The 22,881-nt window shown below is 47.4% G+C and overlaps 1 protein-coding gene across 1 annotated transcript in view; it reads left to right on the forward strand.

Moving 5' to 3' along the window:
• Positions 1–2,207: 2,207 nt before the first annotated feature.
• Positions 2,208–22,881, forward strand: part of LOC138365061 (fibrinogen-like protein A) — a 648,457-nt gene continuing 627,783 nt past the window's right edge. The window contains exons 1-2 of the mRNA XM_069325167.1: positions 2,208–2,340; positions 17,090–17,216. Of these exons, the coding sequence (XP_069181268.1) occupies positions 2,208–2,340; positions 17,090–17,216 (260 nt within the window). The remainder of the gene's footprint in view (positions 2,341–17,089; positions 17,217–22,881) is intronic.

Consider the following 22,881-nt stretch of genomic DNA (forward strand, 5'->3'; position numbering starts at 1 on the left):
TGACACTACCAGCACCACTATCACCCACCATGGGAAACACTGGTGACACTACCAGCACCACTATCACCCACCACAGGAAACACTGGTGACACTACCAGCACCACTATCACCCACCATGGGAAACACTGGTGACACTACCAGCACCACAATCACCCACCGTGGGAAACACTGGTGACACTACCAGCACCACTATACCCACCGTGGGAAACACTGGTGACACTACCAGCACCACTATCACCCATCACAGGAAACACTGGTGACACTACCAGCACCACTATCACCCACCATGGGAAACACTGGTGACACTACCAGCACCACTATCACCCACCGTGGGAAACACTGGTGACACTACCAGCACCACTATCACCCATCACAGGAAACACTGGTGACACTACCTGCACCACTATCACCCACCATGGGAAACACTGGTGACACTACCAGCACCACTATCACCCACCATGGGAAACACTGGTGACACTACCAGCACCACTATCACCCACCGTGGGAAACACTGGTGACACTACCAGCACCACTATCACCCACCACAGGAAACACTGGTGACACTACCAGCACCACTATCACCCACCACAGGAAACACTGGTGACACTACCAGCACCACTATCACCCACCACAGGAAACACTGGTGACACTACCAGCACCACTATCACCCACCGTGGGAAACACTGGTGACACTACCAGCACCACTATCACCCACCACAGGAAACACTGGTGACACTACCAGCACCACTATCACCCACCATGGGAAACACTGGTGACACTACCAGCACCACTATCACCCACCACAGGAAACACTGGTGACACTACCAGCACCACTATCACCCACCACAGGAAACACTGGTGACACTACCAGCACCACTATCACCCACCATGGGAAACACTGGTGACACTACCAGCACCACTATCACCCACCATGGGAAACACTGGTGACACTACCAGCGCCACTATCACCCACCACAGGAAACACTGGTGACACTACCAGCACCACTATCACCCACCATGGGAAACACTGGTGACACTACCAGCACCACTATCACCCACCGTGGGAAACACTGGTGACACTACCAGCACCACTATCACCCATCACAGGAAACACTGGTGACACTACCAGCACCACTATCACCCACCATGGGAAACACTGGTGACACTACCAGCACCACTATCACCCACCATGGGAAACACTGGTGACACTACCAGCACCACTATCACCCACCGTGGGAAACACTGGTGACACTACCAGCACCACTATCACCCACCATGGGAAACACTGGTGACACTACCAGCACCACTATCACCCACCGTGGGAAACACTGGTGACACTACCAGCACCACTATCACCCACCACAGGAAACACTGGTGACACTACCAGCACCACTATCACCCACCACAGGAAACACTGGTGACACTACCAGCACCACTATCACCCACCACAGGAAACACTGGTGACACTACCAGCACCACTATCACCCACCACAGGAAACACTGGTGACACTACCAGCACCACTATCACCCACCACAGGAAACACTGGTGACACTACCAGCACCACTATCACCCACCACAGGAAACACTGGTGACACTACCAGCACCACTATCACCCACCGTGGGAAACACTGGTGACACTACCAGCACCACTATCACCCACCACAGGAAACACTGGTGACACTACCAGCACCACTATCACCCACCATGGGAAACACTGGTGACACTACCAGCACCACTATCACCCACCACAGGAAACACTGGTGACACTACCAGCACCACTATCACCCACCACGGGAAACACTGGTGACACTACCAGCACCACTATCACCCACCACGGGAAACACTGGTGACACTACCAGCACCACTATCACCCACCACAGGAAACACTGGTGACACTACCAGCACCACTATCACCCACCACGGGAAACACTGGTGACACTACCAGCACCACTATCACCCACCACGGGAAACACTGGTGACACTACCAGCACCACTATCACCCACCACGGGAAACACTGGTGACACTAGCAGTGCCATTTTGAAAATTGAACATTGTCTAAATTACTGGTAATTGTTAGAATTGGGAGGAGATGAAATTATCACACTTCATCATAAATTAATTTATTATGAAATTTTTTCCTTGTAATTATGTAAGCCACGTTTTTAAGAAAGCTCTCAGCTGTTATGTGTCATTTTGAACCTAACAATGACTTGTTCTTCAGGAGGATGGACGGTGTTCGTGCAGAGAGACAGAAGAGTTGATCCTGCGGTGATCTTCAGGAGAGACTGGGAGGCCTACAAGACCGGCTTCGGTAACTCCTCCACAGAGTATTGGTTAGGTAAGTGGAAATACTGAGGCTGATACTGTCTTTCCACCTTGATCTCTCCTGCACTCACTCACTCACTCTCACTCAATCATTCACAGTCATTTACATACTCATTTATTCTCATACGAATTAAGTCACCTACCTCCCAGCAAACATTTTCTCGTTTACAAAACGTTTGAAAAATAAATTGTACTGTTTTAATCTCATTTTTAGAAAATTCGTTAAAACGAATATAAACCGTGAGGCCATAAAGTTCTGATAAAACTTTTTTAATGTTATTATATGACGTTTTAGAACAAAGGTTTTTTAAACGTTAATGATAATTATTAATTAATAAATTATTTGATATAATTATCTCTGTTGCATTTGGAGAGAGACAGACAGGGAGAAACAGAGCAACCCGTTCTCGCAAATTTAATAAGTCAATATTGACTTATTAAATTATTAAAGAGAGAGAGAGAGAGAGAGAGAGAGAGAGAGAGAGAGAGAGAGAGAGAGAGAGAGAGAGAGAGAGAGAGAGAGAGAGAGAGAGAGAGAGAGAGAGAGAGAGAGAGAGAGAGAGAGAGAGAGAGAGAGAGAGAGAGAGAGAGAGAGAGAGAGAGAGAGAGAGAGAGAGAGAGAGAGAGAGAGAGAGAGAGAGAGAGAGAGAGAGAGAGAGAGAGAGAGAGAGAGAGAGAGAGAGAGAGAGAGAGAGAGAGAGAGAGAGAGAGAGAGAGAGAGAGAGAGAGAGAGAGAGAGAGAGAGAGAGAGAGAGAGAGAGAGAGAGAGAGAGAGAGAGAGAGAGAGAGAGAGAGAGAGAGAGAGAGAGAGAGAGAGAGAGAGAGAGAGAGAGAGAGAGAGAGAGAGAGAGAGAGAGAGAGAGAGAGAGAGAGAGAGAGAGAGAGAGAGAGAGAGAGAGAGAGAGAGAGAGAGAGAGAGAGAGAGAGAGAGAGAGAGAGAGAGAGAGAGAGAGAGAGAGAGAGAGAGAGAGAGAGAGAGAGAGAAATATAGGAGGAAAGAGAGAAACAGAGAAGAGAGACAGAGACAATGAAGGAGAGAGACAGAGCGAGACATAGAGAGAAGGAGAGAGACAGAGCGAGACATAGAGAGAAGGAGAGAGAGACATAGAGAGAAGGAAAGAGAGAGATAAACAAAGGAAAGAAACAGAGAGAGGAGAGAAACAGAGGGATAAGAGAAACAGAGAGGAGAGAAACAGAGAGAGGAGTGACAGAGAATGATAGAGACATACAGAGGAGAGACAGTGAGAAGAGAGAAACAGGGGAGAGACAAAGAGAAGGATAGAGTCAGAGACAGACAGAGAAAGTAGTGACACAGATACGACAGAGAGAGAGGGGGTGAGAGAGAATGGAAAGGACATATAGGAAGGATGAAATGCCCACTGCTGCAAGAATCATCAACCACCAACTTACAGCTATTTCTACCTGGGGTAGGAGATGACAGTACATAATACCAGATGAGAAGACACGAGCGATGATGTTAACTATACTGCACGTGACAAATCAGGCAGGCCTACAAATGGGTGACAAAGCCTTAGAGTTCACAGATGAAACTGACATCTTGGGAATGAAATTCCCAAGAAAATTTCACTTCATTGTCATAATCTTCAATGACAATGAAGAGTCATGTGCTTAACCTTGCTCAAAAGGCAGCCAGGAAACTAACAGTCCTACGGCCCATCTCAAACCTTCTTGACAGCAAGAGCTGCAAAACCTTATATGAAGCACAAGTTCGCTCTCATCTAGAGTATGCACCCCTTTCCTGGATCGCCTGCCTCCCATCATTCATCAGACTTTTGGACAAAGTGGAGAGACGGACAAAAAGGCTGAACTCTAGTTTTTGACAAAGTTTGGTGGGAACGGTCTGAACATCAGAGCCTGCAACACCGTCGTGACGTTGGTGGTCTTACTGTAATGTACAAGGTCAACATCTTCAAAGTTCCACACCTGGCCTAACTCCTTGGACTGCCAGCAGTTTACACCCATAGCACAAGGCTCCCAACCCTCAATAGTCTCATGCTGGAAGCTCCTTTCTCAAGAACTTCACTCCGTCGGCGATCATTCACTCCAAGGGTGACTCGCATCTGGAACTGGTTGCTCAGTAGGTTGAGGGCTACAGGCTCATCCTGTTACTTATATGATTTGTTACCTAATGTTGTTAATGAATAAAGGCTATTCCTACAGATGCATATATACAGCTTCATGAAATAAATGTTCCCCTAGGAGTAGGTTTCATCTTAGCTCAGGTAGGATTACAGCTCTTGCTTGCAGTTTCACCAGGGTTCCTTATATGATAGTTCCTTTATGATAGTTCCCTATGTGATAGTTTCAAAGTACATTTTCATGAAATAAATAAGTTTCTAGGAGCAAGCTTGTTATGATGCCCTCTCCATTATCTTTCCCTTATCCATCGAGAAGAGTCATATCTATACACTCTGCAGGTTCCCTGAGATGCAGGGATCCGTTTGATATAGGTGACTGCTAGCAAGAGTACATGCTAGCGAATATCAAAATTTTATTTTAGTTTTGGCTTACAAAGGGGCTTACGCCCTTAGTGTATACAAAATGATGACGGCCCTGCCAGGATTGCGCCAGAAACTTGAAGATGCCAGAAGGCTGGCGATTGTCTGGCTGTGGTCACGTGACGAGTGACCAATGAGTGCCCACCCTGGGTCTGTGACGTCACTGGGAGGCAAGGCTGAGAGGTTGCAGAGCGCCTGCGCTCAGAGATTCATGGCGCTTCGTTGAGAGAGGACGTGCGCTAGTTGAGTTCTCGAGTTCAGAGGTCCATCACCCTCATTCAGTGGAGTAACTCAGCCTGACACATTCATAGTGACTACAGAAGACTACAACACTTCAGGCAAGTGCGAGGGAGGCGAGTTCTAGCGGAGTAAGGGCACTGAGGACTATGAGCTGGTAGTTTTGCAGGAGTGAGGAATGGCGACGGCAGGAGTAGTGAGTGGGTCGATGTCAGCGGAACTCTGAGGTGCTCAGAGCAGTTGTGATTGGATCACGCCCACTGAGAACTCAGAAGGGAGAAGTCGCATCCAGATCCATAAGTACTTGATCTCGGTGAAGGGGCGATTGAGAGAGATGACGTGAGCAGTGACAACTGGATGAGCCAGCGATCAGTGACTGCAATTTAGGAGTGAGCAAGGCGAAGACGCGCAGCTACACGACGCCTATGGACTGGTAAGTCATCTGGAACGCCGAGGAACGACGTGAGGGACCGAGGACCACAACGATCATCGGCGTTCAAGCATCTGAGGGCAGAACATGTTAAGGTAGATCATTATTCCCTCTCATTTTCCCTTGGTATTAGGCAAGATAGGCCTAGCGATATATGTAAGTACTTGCTAAAGTGTTTCTAGATATTATAGAAGAAGTAAGCAAGTAATTATCAACAGAAGGCACCAAACCGGGAAGACTATGTAGCACCATCAAAGTGCGGGATAATCAGAGGGCGCTAAATATCACCAAGGATGCCAATACGAGAACAAAAACGCATAAGGCGAACGATATCAAAAGTATCAGAGTCGCCAAGAATTCTACCAAGGGACAAGCGAATGCGGGGGACAGTCGGAAAACAAGACACACACTCGTCCTGGAAGTCAGGACATTCAACAAGGATATGTACGACCATAAGAGGGACAATGCAATTCGGACAATAAGGAGCAGGGCGGCGCTCCATCAAGTGACCGTGAGTTAAACAAGTATGGCCAATACGTGACCTAGCCAGAGCCGTTTCCCACCGACGCTTATGGTGGCAGGAGGAAGGCCACTGGGACACACAACTCTTAAGAGTACGCAGTTTGTTACCAAGAATAGACGACCAACAACTCTGCCATCGGGCAAGGATGGAGGCATGAATAACTGGGTAAAAGTCAGAATAAGGAACACCTTTATGGGAGATGGGACAAGTGCGGATAGCGTCCTTAGCGGCAGCATCCGCACGCTCATTTAAAGAGACACCAACATGGCTGGGAACCCAGCAAAACGCAACTGACTTAAATTTACTGGAGATAAGAAACAGCCAATGTTAAATCTCGATGACCACAGTGTGGACTGGATTAAAGGACCCTAAAGCCATGAGGGCACTACGAGAGTCAACTACTACCACGAAGGAGGATTGCCTCCGGGAAAGCAGGAGACGAAGAGCATAGAGAATAGCATAGAGTTCTGCTGTGAAGATGCTAGCCTGCGGAGGAAGGCGACACATATAAGTGTGGTCAGGAAAAAAACAGAGTAGCCCACACTGTCAGCAGACTTCGACCCGTCGGTGAAGACTGGAACGGAGTGGGAGTGAGAAGAAAAGTGCTCAAGGAAGAGGCGTTTCAGAACTGTAGGGGTAAAAGCTTTAGTGATGCGGGTCAGAGAAGTACAAAATTTGGGAATGGGGACCCTCCACGGGGGCAAGGAGGGAACAATACGAGGAGAAATATTAGTAAGACGAACCGAAAGAGAATCTTGTAAGCGAGACAAACGGACAAAAAGAGGAAGGTGGTGAAGAGGAACAGGAACTACAGGAGGGGTAAAAGTCAAAGCACGATAGAGGCGAGAGTGAGGATGCTGTAAGGACCGCGCAAGATAGTAAAGACTGTAGCGATCACGGCGATCCTGGAGAGACAGAAAGCCAGTGTCAGCGTACAAGCTGAGTGTAGGAGTTGAACGAAAAGCACCAGAGCTGAGGCGCAACCCAGAATGGTGCAAAGGATCAAGACAGCGAAGAGTAGGAGAAGCAGAAGAGTATGCAGGGCAACCATAATCGAGCTTAGACAGGACGAGAGAGGAATGCAAATAGAGGAGTGTGCGCCTATCCGCTCCCCAAGAAGTATGGGACAAAACCTTAAGTAGGTTAAGGGCCTTAGAGCATTCAACACGGAGGTAAGAGACATGGGGCGACCAAGACAAACGAGTATCAAAGAATAACCCCAAAAGCTTCGTGGAATCTTTGTACTCAAGGGGATGACCATAAAGTGACAAAGAGGGACGAAGAACGACCCGCTTCCGAGTAAAAGTCATGGCACAAGTCTTAGTAGTAGAGAACTTGAAGCCATGATTGGTGGCCCAAGATGACACGGCATCAATCGCAAGTTGAAGCCGCCGTTGAAGGAGAGGCGAATCATCACCTCGACAGCAAAGAGTAAGATCATCAACATAAAGAGCGGAGAAGATGCCAGAAGAAAGAGAGGAAAGGAGACCATTGAGGGCAACCAGAAAAAGAGTAGTACTCAGAACACTACCTTGGGGCACACCTTCATACTGCCGAAAAGAGGCAGAGAGAGAGTGGCACCAAGCCTGACTCGAAAGGTACGGCGAGAGAGAAAGCTTTGAAGAAAGAGAGGGAGATTACCACGAAGGCCAAAGGAACGAAGTTGGGACAGAATATGGTATCTCCAAGTCGTGTTATAAGCCTTTTCCAGGTCAAAAAGGACAGCAACAACAGAGGTCTTCGCAGCAAAAGCAGTACGAATATAGACCTCCAAGTTCAACAGGACATCAGTCGTGCTGCGGCACTTGCGAAAACCAAATTGAGAAGGAGAGAGGTGGTGATGGTGTTCCAAGAACCACATCAGACGGGCATTTACCATACGCTCAAACAGCTTGCAAACACAACTCGTGAGAGCAATAGGGCGGAAGTCCTTAGGGGACGTACCGAGAGACCCTGGTTTCCGAATAGGGAGTACAACGGCATCGAGCCAGTCCTCAGGGACAGACGACGACACCCAGACCTATTTATACAGATTCAGTAAATACTGAAACGTGCACGGAGGGAGATGGCGAAGCATCTCATAATGAACGTCATCCGAGCCCGCTGCCGTAGATCCGCAGAGGGCCAGGGCAGACCGAAGTTCAGAAAGAGAGAAAGGATCGTTATAGGGAAGGTGGAGAAGAGTGTGGAAATCTAAAGGAGAAGATTCAAGAACAGGCTTACGAAGAAGGAAGGAGTGAGGAAGATGAGAACCAGAGCTAACAGAAGAAAAGTGGGAACCCAGTTCGGCCGCGACCTTCACTGGATCCGCCACAAGAGTCCCACGGAGGTGGAGAACAGGCGAGACATCTGGAACGAACTTGCCCGCAATCTTGCGGATCTTCTTCCAGATCTGCGGTAGAGGAGTATCGGAGGTAATGGTGGAAACATAAGATTTCCAACTCTCACGTTTAGCAGTACGGATGGTCCTACGAACCACCGCACTTGCCTTCCGAAACAGAATAAAATATTCAGCTGTCTGCCGGCAGCGGTGTTTTTTCCAGGCTGCACGCTTACAGCGGACAGCCCGAGCACAGTCCGCATTCCACCAGGGAACACACTTCCGTGTGCCCCGGGAGGAAGAGCAAGGGATAGAGCTGAGGGCAGCGTTGAAGACAGTGTCATAATAAAGAAGGAGGGCACGAGGAAGAGGCAGAGAGGAGAGGTCAGAGAGAGTAGCACGGAGGGTGAATAGGCACCAGTCAGCCTTGGCAAACTGCCACCTAGGGAAGGAAAGAGGAGGGTGGAAAGAGAAAAAGGAAACGAGGCTGGGGAAATGATCACTGTTATGGAAGTCATCAAGAACCTGCCACGTGAAATCTAAGTAGAGGGACGACGAGCAGAGAGAAAGATCAAGACAGGAAAGGGTACGAGTTCGAGAGTCCACATGAGTGGGCTCACCAGAATTCAGAAGAGACAGAGACGAAGCGAGGACGAACGGTTCGAGAAAACGGCCTCGGGTGTTTGTCAGAACATCACCCCAGAGGGAATGTCGACAGTTGAAACCACCCAAAAGGAGCACCGGCTGTGGCAAGGAGTCCAGGAGGTGCTTAAGATCAGGAAGGGAAAGAGGGACATTTGGAGGGAGATAAATGGAACAGACTGTATACCATTTACCCACAAAAACACGGGCAGCAGAACAATGGATAGGGGACGGAAGAAGTAGGGGGACGAAGGGAATATCAGAACGAATTAAGAGAGCAGTAGAGTTATGGGCCCCAGCAAGAGCTGGGGGGGGGGGGTAAAAAGAAAGGAATAACCACGAAAGTGACCAGGAAGAGCACCAAGCATTGGTTCCTGGAGACAAATACAAAGTGGTGTAAACTGTGTAATTAGAAGTTGGAGTTCATGGAAGTTGGCATAAAATCCACGAATATTCCACTGAAGAATAGACATTATCAAAAAGAAAGGACAGTAACAGAGAACAAGAAAGAAATTAAGGGAAAGAGGAACACAGTTTACTAAAGGATCGCAGGATCAGGGTCAGGAGCAGGGTCAGGATCAGGGTCTTGATCAGGAGCAGGGTTGGCAAAATCAGGGTTAGGGGGCATGGGTAAACTTAGTAAGGAGAGAGGGAAGGGAGCGAGAGAACAGATCAGAGGCGGACTGACGGGGTCCGGAGGAGGAGGGGACAACCGAGAGGGGCAGGCAAGGACAGTTGGAGGAGGGGGGGGGGCAGAAATCAGGAAGTGCACCTCAGGAAGAGCAGCAACAGAGAGGGAATCGGGGGCGGAAGAAACCTCCATATCAGAGACAGGGGGTTCGACAACTGAAATGGGAGGGGATGTAGTGACAGAGTCAGAGGGAGGGGGTGAGGAAGAAAGCGAAACCTTCTTACCCGCCGGAGAGGAAGAAGGAGAGGAGCCAGGCTTACGTTTCTGGCTCAAAGAGACAGGCGTTCCAGTAACAACGTACCGGGCGACAGACTCAATGGTCTCAGCAGGAGAAGAGGAACGAGAGCGAACAACACGAAGATTGCTGGGAGGATGATGGATATCAGCCTGGACAGGCAGGTGGCGAGGAGGGTCAAGAGACTGGGGGGAGGGTCAGGAAGAAAGAGTGGGGGGAGATGGGGAAGAAGACAAAGGAAATATGGCGGACTGGGTAGGAAGGGGAAAAATCCCAGACGGAGAACCGGGAGGGAGACCATCCGGGACAGGAGGCAAAGGAATAGGAGAGGAGGTGGTGGGTGTGGTCGGGTTTAAGGCCTGAAAACGGTTGTGAGACTGAGGAAGACGGGAAGGACGAGGAGAGGTAGAACGCAACACGCGAGCGTAGGAGACGCCCGCGAAAGGGGTGAGACGCCGAACTTGGCGTCTCGCTTCAGGGAAAAGACAGACGATCACGGTGCTTCAAGTTGAGGACGGCTTCCTCGAGTTTAGTGCATACATGAGCGTGAGAGGGTAGGGTGGGCTTCACCGCAATTGAGGCAGCGAGCCTGGGGAGAAGTGCACTCGGACTTAGAATGACTATTGTCCCCACACATGGGGCACAGTTACACAGTACTGGTGCATTTGAGGACACCGTGCCCGAACTTCCAACACTTATTGCATAGTATAGGAGAGGGATTGTACTCCTGAACGGAGCATCTGGCACCAGCAAGAATAATAAAGGGCGGAAGGGTCCTACTATCAAAGGTGATTTTTACAACTCGAAGGGGGCTGACGGCGATGACCACGAGGGGGTCGAGTAAACGTGTCCACCTGGAGGACAGAATGGCCTAGGGCTTCGAGGATATGTTTAATATCCTAATGGCAATCGTTGAGGTCCCGAACACCAGTTGCAACATGGTGCGGGAGGAGAACAGTGCCAACACTGGCATTTAACCGAGTGTTCTTGAAGATCCAAACAGGGGTCTCTCCAATGCAGGACAAAGCGGCTAAGCGAGTAGCCGCATCCTGAGAAGGAGCAGCGACGAAACGCTACCGTAACTGGTGGAGTTAAAAGTAACAGAGGCATCTACTGAATCAACAAGGTGTTTGTGGAGGGAGAAATCGTCAGGAGGAGTAGAATCCAGATGGTGGAAATGAAAGTATTTAGCCCACGTAGTGGGACCAAACAAAACGTTGTAAGTAGTATTACGGGAAGGGATCGTGCGAGTGCGGCCGTGGCGGGAACGGCGTTGAGAACCCCCGGAGGTCACGGGGGTAAAAGGCGCAGTAGTCACAATGAGAGACGGAGCCGTGCCAGGGGACGAGGTGGTCACCACTGGGGGCTGGGGACTCGACCCTACCGGAGAGGAGGGAGGGGAGCTGAGGGGAGTAGTCAAGTCGTCGGGGCCCAATGCAGCAGGGGCTACAGGGCCTGGTCTTCCAACACAGTCTGACTAGACAAACGAGTGTCAAAGATTAACCCAAAAGTTTAGCGGAATCCTTGTACACAAGGGGATGACCATAAAGCGACAAAGAGGGGCGAAGAACGACAGGCTTTCGAGTAAAAGTCATAGCATAAGTCTTAGTTGCAGAGAACTTGAAGCCATGATCGATGGCTCAAGACGACACGGCATCAATCGCAAGTTGAAGCCGCCGTTGAAGGTGAGGCGAATCATCACCTCGACAGCAAAGAGTAAGATCGTCGACATAGAGAGTGGAGAAGACGCCAGACGGAAGGGAGGAAAGTAGACCATTGAGGGCAACCAGAAAAAGATTAGTGCTCAGAACACTACCCTGGGGCACACCTTCGTATTGCCAAAATAAAGGTAGAGAGAGTGGTACCAAGCCTCACTCTAAAGGAACGATGAGAGAGGAAGTTTTGGAGGGAGAGAGGGAGATTACCAAGAAGGCCAAAAGAACGAAGTTGGGACAGAATATGGTATTTCCAGGTAGTGTCGTAAGCCTTTTCCAGGTCAAAAAGGACAGCAACAACGGCGGTCTTTGCAGCAAAAGCAGTAGGAATATAGACCTCCAAATTCACCAGGACATCAGTCGTGATTCTGCACTTGCGGAAACCAAATTGAGAAGGGGAGAGGTGGCGATAGTGTTCCAAGAACCACATCAGACGAACATTGGCCATACGTTCAAAGAGTTTTCCGACACAACTCGTGAGGGCAACAGTGCAGAAGTCCTTAGGTAATGTCCCGAGAGACCCCAGTTTCCGAATAGGGAATATAACGGCATCGAGCCAGTCCTCAAGGACTGACGACGACTCTCAGACCTGGTTATATAGTTATACAGACTCAGTAAATACTAAGACACGCATGGAGGGAGATGGCTAAGCATCTCATAATGAATGTCATCAGAGCCCGCTGCCATAGAACTGCAGAGGGCTAAGGCAGACTGAAGAGAGAAAGGATCGTTATAGGGGAAGTCGGAGGAGGAGTGCGGAAATCTAAGGGGTGAGATTCAAGAACAGGCTTATGAAGAAGCAAGGATTGAGAAGATGAGAACTGAAGCTAACAGTCGAAAAGTGGGAAACCCAGTTCAGTCGCGACCTACCCTGGGTCCGCCGCACGAAGATGAAGAACCGGTGAGACATCTGGAACGAACTTACCTGCAATCTTCCAACAATGTAATGACGGAAACGTAAGATTTTCAACTCTCACGTTTAGCTGTATGGATGGTTCTAAGGCCACAGGACTTTCCTTCCGAAACAAAATAAAAGAATCAGCCGTCTGCCGGCGTCGGTGTTTCTTCCAGGCTGCACGCTTACAGCGGACAGCCCGAGCACAGTTCGCATTCCACCAGGGAACACACTTCTGCGTGCCCCGGGAGTTAGAGCGAGGAATAGAGCGGAGGGCAGCGAGGAAGACAGTGTCATGAAAAAGGAGAAGGAAGCGAGGAAAATGCAGAGTGGGGAGGTCAGTGAGAGTAGCACGGAGGGTGAATAGGTTCCAGTCAGCCTTGGCAAACTCCCACCTAGGGAAGGAGAGGGGGAGGGTGAAAAGAAGGGAAGGGAACTATCAGGGGGGAAAGTGCCAAGTCATTACGACTATATAGCACTTGGAAGGGGTCAGGAAAAAGGATTTGCGATGGGAAGGGGGGAATGAATGGTGCCAAACCACTTGGACGGTCTGGGATTGAACGCCGACCTGCATGAAGCGAGACCGTCGCTCTACCGTCCAGCCCAAGATGAAAAGAGAAAAAGGAACAAGGATGGAGAAATGGTCACTGTTATGGAGGTCATCAAGAACACGCCACGTGAGATCTAAGTAAAGAGATGACGAGAAGAGAGAAAACTCAAGACAGTAAAGGGTGCAAGTTCGAGAGTCCACATGAGTGGGCTCACCAGAATTCAGAAGAGACAGGGAATAAGAGAGGACGAACGGTTCAAGAAGACGATCTCAGGTGTTTGTCAGAACATCACCCGAGAGGGTATGTCGACAGTGGAAATCACCCAACAGGAACACGGACTCTGGCAAGGAGTCCAGAGGTGCTAAAGATCAGGAAGTGAAAGCGGGACATTTGGGGGGAGATAAATGGAACAGACTGTATACCATTTACCCACAAAAACATGAGCAGCAGAACAATGGATAGGCGATGGAAAAAGTAGGAGGACGAAGAGAATATCAGTACGAATCAAGAGAGCAGTAGAGTTATGGGCCCGTGCAAAAGCTGTGGGAGGGGAGGGAAAGAAAGGAATAACCACGAAAGTGACCAGGACGAGCACCAAGTATTGGCTCCTGGAGGCAAACACAAAGTGGTAAAAACTGTGTAATCAGAAGTTGGAGTTCATGGAAGTTTGCATAAAATCCACGAAATGAAGAATAAGACATTGAAGAATACACATTATCAAAATGAGAAAAGACAGCAACAGAGAACAATGAAGAAACAAAGGGAATGAAGAACACTGTATATTAAATAAGCTCACGATCAGGATCAGGATCAACGTCAGCAAAATCAGGGTTAGGGGGCATGGGTAAACTTAGTAAGAATGGAGGGAAGGGAGAAGGGAGCAGGAGGACAGATCAGAGGTGGACGAACGGGGTCCGGAGGAGGAGGAGACAACCGAGAGAGGCTGTCAAGGAAAGCAAGAGGAGGGAGTGCACCTCAGCATGGGCAGCTACCGAGAGGAAATTAGGGGCTAAAGAAACCTTCATATCGGGGACAGGGCCCGACCACTGAAATGGGAGAGGACGAAGTGATAGTCAAAGGTGGGGGGGTGAGGCAGAAAGCGATGCCTGCTTACCTGCTGGGGAGGAGGAAGGAGAGGAGCCAGGCATACGTTTCTGACTCAAAGAGATAGGTGTTCCAGCAACAACGTACTGGGCGACAGACTCTATAGTCTCAATAGGAGAAGAAAAACGGGAGAGAACAAAATGAAGATAGCTGGGAGGATGATGGACAACAGCCTGGACAGACATGCGGTGTGGAGGGTCAAGAAACAGGGGGGAGGGTCGGGAATAAGGACCGCAGGGAGATGGAAAAGAAGACACAGGAGACATGGCAGACTGGGTAGGAAAGGGGGAAACTCCAGATGGAGAATCCTACTGGACAGAACGCAAAGGAACAAGGAGGCAGTGAGTGTGTACGGGTCCAAGGCCTGAAAACGGTTGCATGACTGAGTAAATTGTGAAGGACGAGGAGAGGTAGAACACTACCGCTCACAGGATGAGTATGGGGTGCACAATAAACTAGCCGACTCCGGCGGCAACAACAAAACAAGGTAGAACACACTCTATCTTAGAGTGTCCTTCGTCCCCACACATGTGGCATAGAGAGAAAATACATGTGCATTTGAGGACACCATGCCCAACTTCCAGCACTTATTACAAAGTCTAGGAGTGGGGATGTACTCCTCAATGGAGCACCTGGCACCAACAAGAATGATACAGGGCGGAAGGGTCCTACTATCGAAGGTGATTTTCACAACTCGAAGGGGCTGATGGCGACGACCGCGAGGGGGTTGAGTGAACGTGTCCACCTGGAGGACAGGATGGCCTTGGGCTTCGAGGATATGTTTATTATCCTCGTAGCAGTCTTTTGGGTCTCTAACACCAGCTGCAACATGGTGAACGAGAACAGTGCCAACACGGACATTTAACCAAGCATTTTTGGAGACCCGAATAGTGGTCTCCCCAATGCAGGACAATGCTGCTAAGCAAGTCGCTGCATCCTGAGAAGGAGCAGCGATGACATGTCTACCGAGACGGGTGGGGTTAAAAGTAACAGAGCCATTTACTGAATGAACAAGGTGTTTATGGAGGGATAAATCGTCAGGAGGTGTAGAATCCAGATGGAGGAGATCAAAGTATTTAGCCCACGAAGCAGGACCAAACAAGGCATGGTATGTATTAATATGGGAAAGGATCGTGCAAGTGCGGCCGTGTCAGGGACAGCATTGAGAACTCCCAGAGAGAGAGAGGGAGTTAAAAGTTGCAGTAGTCACAATGAGAGACTGAGCCGTGCCATGGGACGAGGTGGTCATCACACGGGGCATGGGACTCGACCCTACCACAGAGGAGGGAAAGGAGCCAAAGGAAGTAGTCAGGAGAGTCAAAGGAGGAGCTAGGTCTGGGCCCAATGTAGCGGGGACTGCAGAGCCTGGTCTTCCAACACAGTCTGACTTGGGGGCTTGGTTGCCCACCCCACGAACCTGAGGAGTTATTCATCGGCATGGAAAGGAGGAGGTAATACTTTCATTCACGAATGACAGGATGGGAAGAATATATAACCATCTGTGACAAAGGCTTATGGCTATATTTCCTTCTGTGACAGAAACAGAGGGCTATATCACCATCTTTGACAGGGCAGGAGGGATATATTACCATCTTTGACAGGGCAGAAGGGTTATATTACCATCTTTGACAGGGCAGGAAGGATATATTACCATTTTGACAGGTAATGAAGAATATATTTCCATCTTTGACAGGGCGCACGGCTTTATTTCCATTTTGACAGGCCATGAGGGATACATTACTATCTGTAACAGGGACGGTAGGCTACATAATCATCGATGACAGGGACACAGGGCAATATTACAATCTGTTACAAGGACGGAGAGTTATATTAACATCTGTGACAGGGATGAAGGGCTATAATGCCATCTGTGACAGGAAAGGAAGGCTATATTACCATCTCTGACAGCGATGGAGGGATATATTATCATCTGTGACAGGGACGGAGAGCTTTATTACTATCTGTGACAGGGACGGAGAGCTATATTACTATCTGTGACAGGGACTGATAGCTATATTACTATCTGTGACAGGGACAGATAGCTATATTACTATCTGTGACAGGGACAGAGAGCTATATTACTATCTGTGACAGGGACAGAGAGCTATATAACTATCTGTGACAGGGAAAGATAGCTATATTACTATCTGTGGCAGGGACAGAGAGCTATATTACTATCTGTGACAGGGACAGAGGGCTATATTACCATCTGTGACAGGGACGGAGGACTATATTACCATCTGTGACAGGGACAGAGGGCTATATTACCATCTGTGACAGGGACGGAGGACTGTATTACCATCTGTGACAGGGACAGAGGGCTATATTACCATCTGTGACAGGGACAGAAGGCTATATTACCATCTGTGACAGGGACGGAGGGCTATATTACCATCTGTGACAGGGACAGATAGCTATATTACTATCTGTGACAGGGACAGAGAGCTATATTACTATCTGTGACAGGGACAGAGAGCTATATAACTATCTGTGACAGGGAAAGATAGCTATATTACTATCTGTGGCAGGGACAGAGAGCTATATTACTATCTGTGACAGGGACAGAGGGCTATATTACCATCTGTGACAGGGACGGAGGACTATATTACCATCTGTGACAGGGACAGAGGGCTATATTACCATCTGTGACAGGGACGGAGGACTGTATTACCATCTGTGACAGGGACAGAGGGCTATATTACCATCTGTGACAGGGACAGAGGGCTATATTACCATCTGTGACAGGGACGGAGGACTATATTACCATCTGTGACAGGGACAGAGGGCTATATTACCATCTGTGACAGGGACGGAGGACTGTATTACCATCTGTGACAGGGACAGAGGGCTATATTACCATCTGTGACAGGGACGGAGGGCTATATTACCATCTGTGACAGGGACGGAGGCGGTGCACCAGCTGACGCAGCCCTCGCCCCAGACAGTGCGTGTGGCAGGCACCAATAAGCAGGCTGATCACCGCTGGGCGCTCTGGTCCACCTTCAGCGTCGCCGGCGAGAGTACCGGGTGAGTCTTGCTCCTTCTCTCTGTTGATACTGTTGCTGCAATTGTTACTGTTGCTTGTGCTGCGGGTGTTACTGTTGCTACTGCTGCTTTTGTTACTGTGGTAGCTGTTTCTGCTGTTGTTACTGATGCTGGTGCTGCTATTGTTACTGTGGTAGCTGTTTCTGCTGTTGTTACTGATGCTGGTGCTGCTATTGTTACTGTGGTAGTTGTTTCTGCTGTTGTTACTGATGCTGGTGCTGCTATTGTTACTGTGGTAGCTGTTTCTGCTGTTGTTACTGATGCTGGTGCTGCTATTGTTACTGTGGTAGCTGTTTCTGCTGTTGTTACTGATGCTGGTGCTGCTATTGTTACTGTGGTAGCTGTTTCTGCTGTTGTTACTGATGTTGGTGCTGCTATTGTTACTGTGGTAGTTGTTTCTGCTGTTGTTACTGTGGTTCTTCCTGCAGTTGTTACTGTTGCTGCTTTTGTTACTGTTACTGGTGCCACTGTTGTTACTGTTGCTGCTGTTATTATTGTTACTGGTGCTGCTGTTGTTATTATTGCAGGTGTTGCTGTTGTTAGTGTTCTGATGCTGCTGTTATTACTGTTCCAGGTGCTGCTGTTATTACTGATCCAGGTGATGCTGTTGTTACTGTTACTCTGTGCTGCTGCTGTTATTGTTTCTGGTGCTGCTGTTGTTACTGTTACTGTTGCTGCGATTATTACTGTTGCTGGTGGTGCTGCTGTTGTTACTGTTACTGGTGCTGCTTTTGTTACTATTACTATTGATGCTATTGTTACTGTTACTGGTGCTCATGTTGTTACTGTTACAGGTGATGCTGTTGTTACTGTTACTGGTGCTGATGTTGTTACTGTTACTGGTGCTGATGTTGTAACAGTTATTGGTTCCGCTGTTGTTACTGTTGCTGTGCTGCTGTTGTTACTATTACTGGTTCTGCTGTTGTTACTGATACTGGTTCTGCTGTTGTTATTGTTGATGGTGCTGCTGTTGTTTCTGTTAATAGTGCTGATGTTATTACTGTTTCTAGATTTGCTGCTGTTACTATTGCTGGTGCTGCTTGGCTTACTGACACTGGTGCTTCTGTTGTTACTGTTAATAGTGATGCTTTTGTACTGCTGCTGGTGCTCTTGTTATTACTGTTGCTGGTGCTGCTGGGGTTACTGTTTAAGTTGCTGCTGTTCTTATTGGTGCTGGTGCTGCAGTTATTACTGTTTCTGGTGCTGCAATTCTTACTGTTGATGGTACGCCTGTTATTACTGTTACTTATCCTGCTGTTATTACCAACACTGGTTCTGTTGTTGTTATTGTTACTGGTTCTGTTCTTGTTATTGTTATTGGTTCTGCTGAGCTTACTGTTACCTGTTCTGCTGTTTTTTACTGTTACTGGTGAAGTTTTTGATACTGTTGCTGGTGCTGCTGTTGTTACTTTTAATGGTGCTGCTGTTGTTACTGTTACTGGTGCTGCTGTTGTTACTGTTGTTGATGCTGCTGTTGTTGCTGATGCTGCTGTTCTTACTGTCGCTGCAGCTTCAGTTCCTATCGTTGCTGATGCTGCTGTTATTACTTTTAATGGTGCTGCTGTTGTTACTGTTACTGATTCTGCTGTTGTTACTGGTGCTGATGTTGTTACTTTTATTGGTGCTGCTGTTGTTACTGTTATTGGTGCTGCTGTTGTTACTGTTACTGGTGCTGCTGTTGTTACTTTTATTGGTGCTGCTGTTACTGTTATTGGTGCTCCTGTTGTTACTGTTACTGGTGCTGCTGTTGTTACTGTTTCTGATGATGCTGTGTTTACTGTTATTGGTGCTGATATTGTTACTGTTAATGGTGCAGCTTTTTTACTGTTGTTAGTCCTCCTGTTGTTACTGTTACTGCTGTTGTTACTGTTACTGGTGCCGTTGTTGTTACTGTTCCTGCTGCTGCTGCTGTTGTTACTTCTAATGGTGCTGCTGTTGTTACTGTTGCTAATCGTGCTGTTGTTACTCTTATGATGCGGATTTTGTTACTGTCAAGTTTCTGATGTTGTTACTGTTCCTGGTGCTGATGAAGTAACTGTCAAGTTTCTGATGTTGTTACTGTTCCTGGTGCTGATGAAGTAACTGTCAAGTTTCTGATGTTGTTACTGTTCCTGGTGTTGATGAAGTAACTGTTACTGTTTATACTGTTGTTACTGTTACTGGCGCTGCTGTCGATATTTTAATTGTACTGCTGTTGTTACTGCTGCTGATACTGCTGTGTTACTGTTACTGATGTTGCTGTTGTTACTGTTATTGGTGCTGCTGTTGGTACTGTTACTGGTGCTGCTGTTGCTACAGAACCTGGTCCTGCTGTTGTTGCTATTACTAATACTGCTATTTTTACTATTACTTGTGCAGCAGTTGTTACTGTTACTGGTGCTGCTGTTGTTACAGTTGCTGGTGCTGCTGTTGTTACTGTTGCTGCTGTTGTTACTCTTATTATTGTTGTTGTTATTACTGTTATCAGTGCTGCTGTTGTTACTGTTGCTGATGCTGCTCTTGTTGTTGATTATGATGCTGCTGTTGTCACTGTTTATTGCTCTGCTGTTGTTACTGTTGCTGGTACTGAAGATGTTACTGTTACTAGTTCTGTTGTTGTTACTGTTAATGGTGCTGCTATTGTTACTGTTAATGGCGCTGCTGTTGTTACTGTTGCTTGTGCTGCGGTTGTTTCTGTTATTGATACTGCCGTTTTTACTGTGGCTGGTGCTGCTGTTGTTACTGCTACTGGTGCTGATCTTGTTACTGCTATTGGTTCTGTTGTTGTTACTGTTACTGGTGATGCTGTTCTTACTATTTCTGGTGCTGCTGTTGGTACTGTTGCTGGTGCTGCTGCTGTTATTGGTGCTGCTGTTGTTACTGTTGTTGGTGTTGTTTCTGTTTCTGGTGCTCCTGTTTTTACTGTAGTAGGTGCTGCTGTTGATAGTTTCTGGTGCTGCTCTTGTTACTGTTGTTGATGCTGTTACTGTTGCTGTTGTTGTTATTGTTGCTGGTGTTGTTGTTACTATTGCTGGTGATGCTGCTGTTACTGGTGCTGTTGTTCTTACTGTTTTAGTATTGTTTTGTTACTGTTGTTGTTGTTTTTACTGTTTTTGGTGCTACTGTTATTACTGTTGCTGGTGCTGCTGTTGTTACTGTTGCTGGTGCTTTTGTTGTTATTGCTGCTGGTGCTGCTGTTATTACTGTTTCTGGTGCTGTTGTTATTACTATTCATGGTGCTGCTGTTGTTACTGTTCTTGGTGCTGCTGTTGTTATTGTAACTGGTGCTTCTGTTATTACTGTTTCTGGTTCTTCTCTTGATACTGTTCCTGGTGCTGCTGTTGTTACTTTATATGGCGCTGCTGTTGTTACTATTGCTGTTGATGTTTCTGTTACTTTTAATGGTGCTGCAGTTGTTACTGTTACTGCTATTGTTACTGTTACTCGTCCTGCTATTGTTACTGTTGCTGCTGTTATTACTGTTGCTCCTGCTGTTACTGTTGCTGCTGTTATTACTGTTGCTTCTGCTGTTACTGTTACTGGTGCTACTGTTGTTACTGATACAGGTGCTGCTTTTTTACTGTTACTGGTGCTGCTGTTGTTACTGTTGTTGGTGCAGCTGTTGTTACTGTGATTGGTGCTGATGTTATTACTGTTACTGGTACTGTTATTGTTACTGTTACTGGTCCTGCTATTGTCAATGTTGCTACTATTATTACTGTTACTCCTGCTGTTACTGTTACTAGGGCTACTGTTGATACTGATAGTGGTGCTGCTGTTTTAACTGTTACTGGTGCTGATGTTGTTAATGTTGGTGGTGGTGCTGTTGTTATTTTTTCTGTTGTTGGTGCTGCTGTTGTTACTGTAGTTGGTCCTGCTGTTTTATTGTTACTGGGACTTCTGTTGTTACTGTTACTGATGCTTTTTAATATTACTGGTGCTGCTGTTGTTACTGTTAATAGTGTTACTATTGTTACTGTTACTGGTGCTGCTGTTGTTACTATTACTAGTGCTGCTGTTGTTACTGAGAATGCTATTGTTACTTGTACTTGTGCAGCGGTTGTTACTGTTACTGGTGCTGCTGTTGTTACTATTACTGGTGCTGTTGTTACTGTTACTGCTATTGTTACTGTTATTTTTTCTGATCTTGTTACAGTTACTGGTGCTGTTTCCGGTGTTGATGTTGTTACTGTTACTGGTGCTGCTGATAGTTGCTGTTGATTCTATTGCTGGTGCTGCTGGCGTTTCTGTTTTTGTTGCTGCTTTTATTACTGATACTGGTGCTGCTGTTGTTACTGTTACTGCTGTTATGACTCATACTGGTTCTGCTGTTGTTACTGTTTCTGGCGCTGCTGTTATTACTGTTTCCGGGTCTGCACTTGTTACTGTATCTGATGCTGCTGTTGTTACTGTTACTGGTGCTACTTTTGTTACTGTTACTGGTGCTGCTGTTGTTAATGTTACTGGTGCTGCGATGGTTACTGTTGCTGGTGCTGCTGTATTACTGTTACTGGTGCTGATGTTGTTACAGTTACTGGTGCTGTTGTTACTGTTTCTAGTACTGCTGCTGTTACTATTGCTGGTGCTGCTGGCTTACTGATACTGGTGCTTTTGTTACTGCTAATAGTGTTGTTGTTATACTGTTGCTGGTTATCTTGAGGTTATCTTGAGATGATTTCGGGGCTTTAGTGTCCCCGCGGCCCGGTCCTCGACCAGGCCTCCACCCTCAGAAAGCAGCCCGTGACAGCTGACTAACACCCAGGTACCTATTTTACTGCTAGGTAACAGGGGCATAGGGTGAAAGAAACTGTGCCCAATGTTTCTCGCCGACGCCTGGGATCGAACCCAGGACCACAGGATCACAAGTCCCGTGTGCTGTCCGCTCGGCTCCCTCTTGTTAATTCTATTGCTGGTGCTGCTGGCGTTTCTGTTTTTGTTGCTGCTGTTATTACTGTTGCTGGGGCTGCTGCTGTTATTGGTGCTGCTGTTGTTACTGTTGTTGGTGTTGTTTCTGTTTCTGGTGCTCCTGTTTTTACTGTAGTAGGTGCTGCTGTTGATAGTTTCTGGTGCTGCTCTTGTTACTGTTGTTGATGCTGTTACTGTTGCTGTTGTTGTTATTGTTGCTGGTGTTGTTGTTACTATTGCTGGTGATGCTGCTGTTACTGGTGCTGTTGTTCTTACTGTTTTAGTATTGTTTTGTTACTGTTGTTGTTGTTTTTACTGTTTTTGGTGCTACTGTTATTACTGTTGCTGGTGCTGCTGTTGTTACTGTTGCTGGTGCTTTTGTTGTTATTGCTGCTGGTGCTGCTGTTATTACTGTTTCTGGTGCTGTTGTTATTACTATTCATGGTGCTGCTGTTGTTACTGTTCTTGGTGCTGCTGTTGTTATTGTAACTGGTGCTTCTGTTATTACTGTTTCTGGTTCTTCTCTTGATACTGTTCCTGGTGCTGCTGTTGTTACTTTATATGGCGCTGCTGTTGTTACTATTGCTGTTGATGTTTCTGTTACTTTTAATGGTGCTGCAGTTGTTACTGTTACTGCTATTGTTACTGTTACTCGTCCTGCTATTGTTACTGTTGCTGCTGTTATTACTGTTGCTCCTGCTGTTACTGTTGCTGCTGTTATTACTGTTGCTTCTGCTGTTACTGTTACTGGTGCTACTGTTGT

This window comes from Procambarus clarkii, chromosome 15 (genome assembly GCF_040958095.1).
Source record: "Procambarus clarkii isolate CNS0578487 chromosome 15, FALCON_Pclarkii_2.0, whole genome shotgun sequence".
NCBI classification, from domain to species: domain Eukaryota; kingdom Metazoa; phylum Arthropoda; class Malacostraca; order Decapoda; family Cambaridae; genus Procambarus; species Procambarus clarkii.